Genomic DNA, 11787 nt, shown 5'->3' with positions numbered 1-11787 from the left:
TCCCGAATGCAGCTGCCTTTGGGACCCGTTGCCGACACCAGCAACGTTTCACGGCTGAACCCCAGTCAGTTCTTTTTGCCAATCACTTCATTTTCCCCTTATCAGGTCCCTTGCCGATTGCAAAAAAAGGGGAGATGAAAGAACTATTCAATGCTCAGTATTTGGATTATCGGCTCCCTCCCCGCAGCCTTCTGGGGGTACCGGGGGGTCCGGTTTACACGAGCCGCTCCCCTTCCCTCGACTCCCCTCGCGCCCCCGCGAACAGACAGAGCAGCGGGATGCGGCCGAGCTCGACGCCCGGAGGGCGAGCGCTCTGCACCCTCTGCCCGACGCTCGCTGTCCCGTCTCAGCCCGCGGAAAGGGGAGCGGGCTCGCCCCTGGCCTTGCTCGGTAGCCCACTGGTGCCGGTGGCACGTCTCCACCCTCCCAAAAGGCCGAAGCACGCGGCCTCCCGTCCACCCCGGCACCTTCAGCGACGCGGCCGGCGCGTGGAAAGCTCCTTTTATTTTCTTCCCAGTTATTGCTCAGCTTGGCTTCAGCTCCCGGCCCTCGATCACGCAGTTGGTTGTGCTGCTGCTATTTAAAGTTCGCAATGCTAACGCCGCTCGAGATAAATCAAAGTTAGAGCCAGGCAGACACCCCCTCCTATTCGCTGCTTCCCAAAAATGCAAAGACTAGCAGACTGTTTCATAAACAGTACCGATTTGTCCCGAATTGACAGGGATGTTAATTAGTGCTGGCAAAGAACTACTGAAATTCCGTTAAAAAAAATAGCAATCTGACCCGAGGAAAAAACCCTCTCTAGAGCTGCTGCAAATGAAGTTGTCAGCCAGGGGTCACCCTCCACGAGCTGCGCAACTGCAGCTCCTCACGGCCGCTCGATGAGGCCATTTGCAATGAAGCGGCCTGGCAGGGGATGGAGAAGGCGGCCAGGAGCTGGCCAGGGGTTTGCCTCGGCTAGAGAGAGGCGCAGGCTGCTCGCCAGCCCGGCACGCCGCAGTGGAACCGCGGGTATCCTCCCCCGGCCTCGGAAGGGCCTCGGGCTCGCGGATCGTTCAGCGAAGGGAGGCACGGCCGCCTTTCCCACCGCTGCGCGGTCACGCCCGCCCGCGCAAACGCGGTGTTCGCCAGGCTCGCACCAGTGTTATAGCCTGAACAATCGGTATCCAAACCCCCGCCAAGCTTCCAGTCACACCACGGCGCTCGCTGTGGGCACTGCCAGCTCCAGCGCTCTCAGAGGCAATGTTTTCCCCAAGCTTCCAGTTCTGACGGCCTCCTCCCGAAGCGGGAGAAAGCAAGAACCACCCCTTTCCCAGGGACACCAACAACCCCAACCACAACAGTGCCTTTTCCTTTCCCCTCAGACGGCCAAATTAAAAACAAACCAACCCTAACCGCTTCAGTCTCTCTTCAGCGCCAGCTGTAAAGGTAAAAGTTTGATAAAACCGAGGCTCGGAGTGACCCGATGGGAAGCAGCTACGTGCAGGTACAGGCAGAGCCAAATTAACATTCCAAATACCTGAAAATTCCACTATGAAATAATATGAAATAAAAACCAAAAGTACCATGAGTAAGACACTGTTACCATTCTTCTGCATACAGCGGCTCGGTGCGAGCGCCCGCTTCTGCTTATTCGCTGTAAGCTTTACAGCCGGAGCGAAACCCAAATCCCTCCCGCAGCCAAGGGCAGCGACGAGGAGCACGCGAGCAGCTCGGGGGAGCTTCGGGCTACGGCATTTCTCTCTGGCTGCAACAGTCGCAGCCGAATGAATTCCCCTTCTCAGCTGGAAACGTCTGTGGGACGGCAGCGCGGTCACCGCAGGGCCAGAACGTCGCCGAACAGAGAACCCCGGGTCGGGAGGGACCCCAAGGATCGTCTGGTCCAACCGAGTACCTCGGCAAAGCAGGGAAGCCCCAGAGAGGCACTGCCGTCTTTATTGGGGAAGAGAAGCGACAAAACCATTTTTCTTCTTCTCGGGCTGATCAAACGGGTCCACTGAAACCGTACTTCTGGAATTAAATGTTTATTTAAATACGTGGACGACTCTCATTGTTACAAGGTCGATATTCGCTTTCAAATGGAAGCACTTTATTTGGTTGAATTCTGTCTCCAGAAATGAATGGGCAACACCAGAACCTTTTACATTGGCAATGAAATCACAACACTGAGATGCCACCAAAGTCTAGAGATCAGTGCTCAAACACACATACACACACATATACAAATAAAAAAGTGCTCGACGTCGTCATGTTAAAATAGAATTTGGCTTCTTTTAGGTCTTTTGACACTTCAGGCAGGAAAACAAAGAACTATATGCATCGAACTAAATGAAGTTCTGAAAAATACTCAGCATTAAACACGACTTTCGGTATTAGTAAATATGTTTCTTCTCTATTTACAGGTGTTAAGAAAGGGCATTAGAGACTTTTGCTGGGGATAATGAGATTTCGTAGGATGTACAGTCCACGCTTCTGGGCGAGATTACTGAATTCAAGCAGAGTTTTTATAAACCAGTCATGTATTTAGTCCTTCGGATTTTGCAAAAGGTAAATTCTACAAAATTACTCACTCGTTACCCCGAATAAAGGCAGCGGAACAGAGATGTGGAGGCTACAATACATGACTGTCGCTATTTTTTTCTTGCAGTAAATTTTAAGATCCGGGCTTTTGGGAACCAGTTGCCAAGTTTATAAAAACTCCATACACGGTCTTTTAATAAAACTTTTGAAAAAAATCAGTCAGCTAAAGCTAATGCTCCTTCTAAAGCGCTATTTAGCAACACAGACATTGCAATTGTTCAAATGTTCCACAGAGGCTGACAATAATATACTGTCCACCTAGATTAAATATATAAAAGCAAACTTTTATCTAATTTTTTACATAGATGGCACAACAAGAGGTGAAAATGAATTCTTCTAGCTGCTGATTCAACAGTGCATTGGACACGAGAATAAAAATACCGCAGCTAAAAAATATTTGAAAGATATTTTTGCACACCTGTTAACTGCTTAACCACTTAGATCCCCACAGACGGATGCCACAAAGCCTTGGCACAAATCGCTGTACGAAGCCACAGGTGCCAACCGTGCGGATCACATTCCGCTATCGGAGGCTCGTGGCTCTAAACAGTTAAGCGACCACCGTAGCAGCAATGATAAGGATGGTGATTTAATTACGACCCTTCCGACACCGCTAACGCTGTAGCTGACCGGCCTCAGTGTTGGTATCGCCTGCTTCTCGGTGCAGGCTCCTGAGCCACCTGAATTAAGATTAAAAAACCATAACCTTTTGCTGGTTGATGCTTGCAGATATGAAGCACCATAATACAACAGCTACAGCTACTGTAGAACTGAGGGACTTTGTGCTATTCAAAATAAAAGTTGGTATCTTGAATGGAGAGAAAGGGACAGAGTTACACGACGTGTAACCCAACTCAAAAATTGCTTCATCCCGAGCGGGGGCGACTGGGCAATCCCCAGCCCGGAGAGCAGATGATTCTCGGACACGTTTCTGTCTGCTGACCCTGCGTAAAAGCACAGCAGGCAGCAGAACGACACGCGTTTGTCTGCAAACTAAACCGGAGAGGTTTCGGTTTAGGGTCGCCGTCCGTAGTGGCTTCCGTTATCAATTTTCTCAAATTCTGGGGGTTTTACAAAAGGGGAAGTTCCCTAAGAGCAAGCAGATCTCCCCAGAGGAGGCGGTGATCTAGGAATAAATTAGGCCCTCAGGAGCTATTAAGTAGCAACTGACTCTTACGGGGCTCAAACGTGTACAAGATGACTGTAAAATCCCAGCAACGGTAAAGATTCAGGGGAAACCAACAGGTAGAATACAGCAGTTTAGAAAGCAGTTGACCCTTTCTTAGGCAGTTGAGGTCCAGATCGTGTGATATTTGGAGGTATTATAGCTCTCTCTCCACTGCACGACATGATAAAGCGCAGCATCACCTATCATGCTACTTCTGCTTCAAATAAAACCATGCGAGAACAGGACGGTCACAATTCCTGTCCGGCTTCTGGGTCGAGGTCCAGTCCGTGACAAGGTGGGAGAACGAAATAAGAGCGCGGTTTCTTTTTTTCTTTTATTTTTCTAAAAAAATTGCGTTATTCAAACATTAACTGATGAGAGCGCACAAGAGGTCATGCAAAAGGAGAAGGCAGGTCTGAAATGCTGAAAAACAAACCGACAAAAGAAAACTGCAAAGAGATTAACAACAACGAGCCACAAAATAACATGACCCTCGGGAAGGTGGGCGCAGGCAAGGCAACAGGGCGAGCATGCAGACTGAAACGAGAGCAAAACGGAGGTCTTCGTGACAAGCAAAATGGGGCTTCAAACCAAAATGCCAGTGTCTCTGTTTGTGTGTGTCTGTGTGTGTGTGTGAGGAAGAGGAGGGAGAGAGGAGGGGGGGATAAAGAGGAGGGGGCAGAGAGAACGAGCAGGAAAACAAGCGTACATACGTGAGCTTGAAGGCTTTCAGGAACAGCAAGGTCATAGGGATTTAATACTTGGAATGAGCATCAGCCTAGATTTAAAAAAACATAAAGGCTGACAAGTATTAGTGACCTTTTGGGAAAGCAGAATATTGAACAACGCATATGGATCAGATTGAGTATCTGCAAGTTCAGAGCCCAGTCCAGCTGCTGTAACACTGTTCCCGGGGAGGCTTTCCACCCGTACGCACCTCCTTTCCAAGCTTTTTGATGAGACTACCTGCAGGATTAGCACTAAAGGCACCACGTGAAACGCTGATGGACCAGTGCATACGCTCAGATGGACTGAGGGACAAGGGAGGACAGACAGACCAGTACATGCTTGGGACTCTCTGGTTACCCTTTGCAAAGGGCAGCCAGCAGTTCTTTGCCTTGTGCTGGGAGGGACTGGGTGGGGGCAAAGTGTTGGTTACGTTTTACAGAGGGGCTGCGCCAAGCTGGCAGAAGAGTGGGAAAGGCTGATAAGTTAATCTGAGCTACAAGTAGCATGCCATGAAAAAGAGCAAGCATCTGAATGGTACTGGGATGGAATTTAGGTCTGAATTTTTCAAGTGGGAACTCCAGACAAGACTGGGAGTCTGGCTTTCCATGGGTGTGTTTTAACTGCCTGCAGGGTAAACAGACCATTTTGTTTCTCCTTCTGTGACAAGCTCGCCCCGAGGTTCTTGCACCAGCACAAACACCTTTAGGAATCTAAAACATAAGAAAGACAAAAAGAAAGAGACTGGATTAGAAAGAGGCTGGGGAAAATGGGATCCCTTAAGAGTAGTACTGCCTGCAGGAGGTTAAAGGACACACAGCATCCAAGCATCTGCCGGGTTACAAGGGGTTAAAGGAGGCTCCCGAACTCAGGCATCCCCTGCCAGCACTCCAACATCATCCTTCACCCTCAGCCCTTCCCTTCAGCCTGGGGACGAGCATCACCCTCGCTGCTCTCCCCTGGGAGGAGGATGTAAAACTCGGGAGCAGGGCCCTGCCAGCGCTTTCTTAGGGCAACAGAGAAACAAACGGCTTTTTAATTTTCAGTCTGCAAAGGAGCAGTGTATCTGTTCAAGCGACAGCTCCAGAGACCATGAATGATACTGAAGAATAACAACGGGAAGCTAAAACACACAGAATTTTGCAGACGAATCCAGACTATCTATCCTCTCTACAACAGGCTGCAAAGACCTCTCCTTCTTAAGGGAAGTGCAGAAACGACCAGGTTTTAAGTGAAAGCAGTCTCAGCCTCAAAACCCATCCTTTGTCACGTTCCTGTACCCACAGACTTCTGGCCGAGGGCGGATTTTCTCTGTGGCCAAGGGAATACAGGATGGGTCCAAACTGCCCTCACATTCGAGGGAGCAGAGGAACCTTCCCATCTCCTTTGCACCCACTTCCATAAACGAAAAAACTCCACATGACAGCACAAAAAAGTTTTCGCAGAGCCACAAGAAGATATTTTTCCTGAAAAGGAATTGCATTTGTACTTGGTGTGGGAAGCAGGTGAAAGGCAGCTCTGGGCCATTTGCTTTCCCTTAGTAAAGTTAGACTTAAATGAGTTGCCATTAAAAAAAAACCCTCACAGGAATGAGAAAATATAATGTTTATTAGAAGAAGACACCATGGTACATCAAGCTATAAAGAGATTCCTGACAGATGATGATTCTTTAAAAAATAAGAATAGAAACGAAACCACCACACTGGCCAGATTTAACAAACCTTAACACAAACCAAAAGTTTCTACGCAAGCCCAACCAGTTGCAGGCAGCTGAGTAACCAAAACCACTTATCAACGTAAGAGGAACCGAGTAGTTATCAAAAGAGCAGCTAGATTAAGCAGAAGAACAGCCTATAAAACCGTTTATATTTATACATATATAAAAGGATAAAAACAATTCGAATTCAAGTAACTTTAGTTTTTAAGTTATGTTATATACAATTTTTTTTATACTGGGAAAACTAAGGGCAAGTATTTAACAAAAGGATTTAACAAAGCCACAGTGCAGTTTATAATCACTGTTTCCTAAATAATTTGGCAAGCATTAAATAATCAGATATATCCTAGATAAAAAGTGCATCAGCATGGTTAACTTTTACCTATTTATTTATATAAGTCAAGGCTCTGCATAATGGTTACAGCAAACAAACAGCAGAGCTGCAGCACTGAGAACCACAGAGCTGTCTGTAAGGATTTATTTCTCTAATTGGAGGTGAGGTGGTACAGAGCCATGGCAGCAAAGGAGCTGAAATGCTGATCAGCCCCTGGCCCCAAAATTTCTTTATCAGGAAGTTTAACTTTGCAAAACAGCCTCCATTACTTGCATGTCACCCAAACAGCCAGTCCTTCTGGTGGAAGCGAACATGGCGTTTTTCTTGGGTGCAATGGAGAGTTGCTTATTATTTCATGCAAGTTCTTTTGCGTATCGCACTATTTCACAACATCCCTCAGTGAAAGCCAGTTTTCTTCCCCAGAAGATGATGAGGTCCATATTCAGTAACACGGTATGGTCAGTCTGGAGCAAAAAGGCCCAACCAGTTCCTGTATCCGACAGCTGTCAGCACCGGATACCTGACAGATGCAGAAAAGCCCTGCAAGAAGCTACGCCCACGTGTGCACAGAGGAGTTTTCTTCCTCGTCCCCTAGCAGTCAGAGGCTGGCGTTAGCCCCAAGACACGAGTTTACATCCAACAGATCCAATTCTTAGTCTGCACAGTTTTTAGCATTTACAATACTTTCCTGCATGCATCACAAAGAGAAGGAACTGTGTGGGCTCTCATTTATATTAGGAAGGATGATAATACTGTTTACAGCTAAATTCATACAGTCGGGCCAGTGCTGTCATTGGTAGTGATGCACATTTAAATTTCAAGAGGTGAACTTATACATGCATCAGCTGGGTGAACGGTACCTAACAGAGTCTTTCATTGCTGGAGATACGACATGTGCATTCATCTCTTCTAAAGAAAACCTTCTGAAATAGAGCTCTTAAAACAACCGTAGCAGCAAACCAGTAGAATAAAAGGTGAACAGGCCTATGCAAACCTACTCAGAGATTTTCTGAAGTGATTTGTACTCATCTGGAAAAAAAAAAAAAAAAAGGCAAAACAAGATAGACATTACTGTTCTTTTTTGTGATAGGGTTTGCTAGCAGCCTCTGGTCGGAGGCACCGTTGTAAACTTTACCAACAGCCCTCACGCAGGTATTTGCAGGAGTACGCGGACCTAGCTTGGCCCCCGCGAGGACTACGATCAGGAGGGCGACTGCAGCGCACGACTTACCTGTCCTATTCACCTCCGGTTCGGCAGCAGAGCCCTGACAACACGGGCTTCAGCTGACTGGAAAAGCTCGCCAGCTGCCAAGCGGCTTTTCAGAAAGCATTTAGCAATCGCGTTACTCGGGCAGAGCTGCCTCCGGCTGACGGCGCTGGCACAGCCTGCTCCGGCAGGCAGGCCCGGGCCAGGATTGATTCCGCTGGCTGGAAGAGTCACAAATGTGCTCAGAGGTGGTGTGAACACTCCCACCCTTCATGCAACTAATATTTAGAGGTACCAGCTGCTCCAGCTGCTTTCCAAAAAGAGGAAAGAACTACTAAAGTGTGTAAATGCTTTAGTATTTACAGTGTCATTTTCAAGAATGTCGCCACTTCCGTTTCAAGGATTGAATAAAGTCACTTCTACTGATATATTAAAAATGAAATGAGAATTTTGCAGCTTGCAACAAAGCTTGCTTTTAAACACAGTAGCACTTCCCCCAAATCTTTATACTGCTACTGTGACAGTTTATGGAAAGTCCTCTTTTAGCTTTTCTTTTTAACCAGAGGATTGAGAAACAAAAGAGGTAACTATTATAATTCCTTTACATTAGATATTCACAGATACATTTGGTTCTGTTCCTCAAGTCCAGCAAAATTAATGGAAAAACTTAAAAGGATCTGAACAGCCTCCATCGTTGCTATAGAAGTGGCTGCATCTCTACCAGCCTTCACTCCCAGCACAGACGGCATTTTTACGATCATTCAGCACCCTCCTGTAACTTGCATAATACCATGAACATACCAATACGATCTTCTGGCTGGTACTGCAGTACTCCTGCAATATTCTCTCCAGAAGGGTAAATTAAAGACAAACTTTTGCTAGTTCGGTCAGCGGGCCTGTGTCAGGATTCCTCACCCACCCAGGGAGCTGCTCTGCTTCCCTTCCCACCCAGCCTGCTGCTCTGCTCGGAAACGGCCGACGTGCTGCAAGGTTCCACTGACGCGAACCACGCTGCCTATCTGAGGGCAGGGGAGCCACGCTTGTTACTTAAGACAGATTTAGATGCCACACTAGCTTAGCCGTTTCAAGCAGCCTACACTGCCGAACAACAAGTTTTCCAGCGGAATAATAATGTTGCTTTCAACTATTGCCACACACAAAGCAGTCAATCTGCACAGGAGAGAACACGGGGGTAAGAGATGGCATCTCCCACTCTGTGCTTTCTGCCTTGTTGGAAGATGAAGTAAGGAGAACGTACAGTCCACGCTCCTCTTAATAAAAGCCAACAGAGGGGCTGAGCTTTTGCACTCTTTTGCACCTCAACTGACGCTGTATTTGCCAACACAAACATAAAACTACTGTATTGTGGCAAAACAAAACAAGACCCCAGACTTTCATCTGCAGCAGACACGGCACTGCACTGTTTAATACTGAATCCAAGACAGTGAACGGATCAAGTTATAGTGTTTGTTTACAGAGGCAGTCCTCCTACGCTCTTCCTACTGTCCATAAATCCCAATAAGAATGGTTCAGTTTTCTTCTAAATTGGATGAGGCAGCTTCTTTCACACCAAGAACTCTAAAGTCTAGGAAACACAACAATAATCTGAAGGATTAAGTGACTGAAAAAACCCATTAAAAGTATTTAACAGTGGACTTCAAATGCATCTTGATTTGAAACAGGACTAAAATCTTTTGATTTCTCGGTGTATTACATTACCAGGTGTTCGTGGTGCGAGCATATATTCTGTCAGGACTCCCCTGTAGCACTGCTTGCTCACACAACACACCTCTTGTGAGGAGTTAAAAGCAACAACGAAACAGAAGATTGCCGAGTCTCAGCTCTGAATGTCTCCACTGTTCTCGTGTGAGCTAAACCATTAGTTATGGTCATCTGAAATAGCAAATACCATCTTCTCAAATGTATCAAGGTGGAAAGAATGAAGGATCTTTCTTAATGTTTTACCGATTTATCAAGGACCACAGAGTGCTGAGTAGGCAGGTTTTGGCAAGACCTCTCCTTCTCTTTCCAAAGACACTAACTAAATGATGACCAGGTTTGAATCCAAAAGGTCCACAGAACACATTAGGCTCTGAAAAGCTACCATACTGAGACACAAAACAGCAGTCTAAATGTTTCCTATATAACGTTCTACCGAATCAGTTTTGGACAAACAGCTGGCTTGTGAATGTGTCTGAGATACCACCTGGATACCTGCGGAGAGCCCATGTTACTCCAATGGCTCTGTGCTTCCTGCACTCAGTCGGGTGTGCAACGGCCGCGACAGTTGAACGAGCACTGTCTAGGAAAGGCTGCATTTCCCCTCTAGTTTTAGAGTCTACCACACTATCCTTCTCTGATCAATAAAAAGCACGTTTTGCAGTACAGCAAGCCGTATTAGTCCCATGTACGAAATAATGCACCTTGTGGCATTGTACAGACTTTTAAAAGGCTCTATCTGCAACACAGAGCAGTTTCAGGGTTGGATATCTCTGTGAAAGCAAATAAAGTAGTAATAATAATAGTATTAAATATAAGTCATAGCACCTTTGGCATTTTTGTCCAAATAGACTTCAACATACGATGTAGGGACATAGCCCTCCTCATCTTCGTTCCTTCGGATTCGTGTCCACCCATCACCTTTGTCTTCTTCTATTACATAGAGCATTTCTCCTTCTGCTACAGAAATTGTTCCTTCATTCTGACCTGAAAGACAGAGTAACATGGAGTTCAGGCTGTCCTGCACAACGGGAACCACAGATGCAGCGGGGTTGTGCTCGGGGCACACTCAGACAACGTGCTGATGCAACCTTCGTTGCATCACTAGCCGCGTGACCAACAACATGTGATTCTGGAGACTGCGTGTACACGAAGAACCAGATGAATGTGATCCTGACATAAGAGTTTTGGTTTGGGTTTTTTTGTTTTGGTTTGGTTTTTTGTTTGTTTGTTGTTGTTTTTTTTTCCTTGCAGAGTCAAGAAAATGGGAGACAAATCACTGTCTTAGTGCCTCTCTAAGAAACAGAATCATGCCAGAGCCTCACTTGCTCTTTCTCTGTCTATTAGGCACTGCAGGGGTTATATGAAGGTTTCCCACTTGTCCTTGGCATATGAACTAAACAAAACAGTAAGTTAAATGAGAGTAAAGGCTGAGTGATACCTTCAAATGTATAGAGCGCTTTACATGTTCCTATGGTGGGTAGTGGTTCTTCATCATCAAATTCATCATCAAAATCTGTTGCCGGTACTTTCATCTCAGTCTCCTGACTTTGCTCTTCTGTGTAACTGCCATCTGGGCTGCTCAAGAGAGGAAAATACACAGCAACTATAGCGACCAGCCTCAGGAGCAAAGGGCATGACTTGGTTACCAGACACTTCAGGCAAGGTGGGCAACTGTAGCTGGAGCAGCTCAGCAACTCCAAAGCACGCTCAGAACTGGCTGTTACGCTAGCGGCTGTCACAAAGCGATGGGCGAGACCAATCATTTTTCCCATCAAAAGCTGTAAAAAAAAAAAACGCACCCCCCTCTCTCCCCTTCACAGCAGTGAGCGCAGGGGGCTGTTATACATTTCATCGCATTCAGAAAAGTAGCTTTTAAAAGCTGGGATCTTACAGATGCTAAAATCAGTATGTGAAACACTTCATGGAGTGCCTGCCTTTAGGCTGCTTACAGAATGAGTTTCTGAATGCCGCAGAGCTACGGCTTCCCTGATTAACACGCTAAAGAAAGCGGGTTCAATTACCGATCTGACCAGGACAGCTCTGTACAGATACTGTACCTCTCCCGGTCCTGCGCACAGCTGTTCACTGCTGACGTGTTCTGGGCTTCATACAGTCCGCTCTGCCGCCGGGCCTGTTCGGTCCGCATGGGTAACCTGCCCTCCACCTCAGCCAGCCAGCCCTGCGAGAGCAAAGCAGTCTCATGCATCTCTCATGCTTCGGTTTGCAAGGGGATTATGCTGCTTCTACTTTGCTGTGTCGTATTTGACATTCAGACTATGGAATTAAAACCAGATTGTAAACGTATTTAGATTTTCCTTTGGATTGCAGTTGTC

At 46.7% G+C, this 11787-nt stretch overlaps 1 protein-coding gene across 6 annotated transcripts in view; it reads right to left on the bottom strand.

Annotated features, from left to right (window-relative positions):
- Window positions 1–2067: 2067 nt before the first annotated feature.
- FNBP1 (formin binding protein 1) overlaps window positions 2068–11787 on the bottom strand; it is a gene marked incomplete at its 3' end in the record, with an annotated part of 103926 nt that continues 94206 nt past the window's right edge. For 3 of the 6 annotated variants that reach the window (XM_082327658.1, XM_082327661.1, XM_082327662.1), the window contains 4 exons: window positions 11512–11633; window positions 10893–11032; window positions 10280–10438; window positions 5204–7554 (listed from right to left, as the gene is read on the bottom strand). In XM_082327658.1, the coding sequence (XP_082183784.1) occupies window positions 7520–7554; window positions 10280–10438; window positions 10893–11032; window positions 11512–11633 (456 nt within the window). The other 3 variants (XM_082327660.1, XM_082327659.1, XM_082327663.1) reach the window with 3 other exon arrangements.

This window comes from Platalea leucorodia, assembly GCF_965183815.1.
Source record: "Platalea leucorodia genome assembly, chromosome: 15".
Taxonomy (NCBI): Eukaryota; Metazoa; Chordata; class Aves; order Pelecaniformes; family Threskiornithidae; genus Platalea; species Platalea leucorodia.
This window is presented reverse-complemented; position numbering and strand designations above follow the sequence as displayed.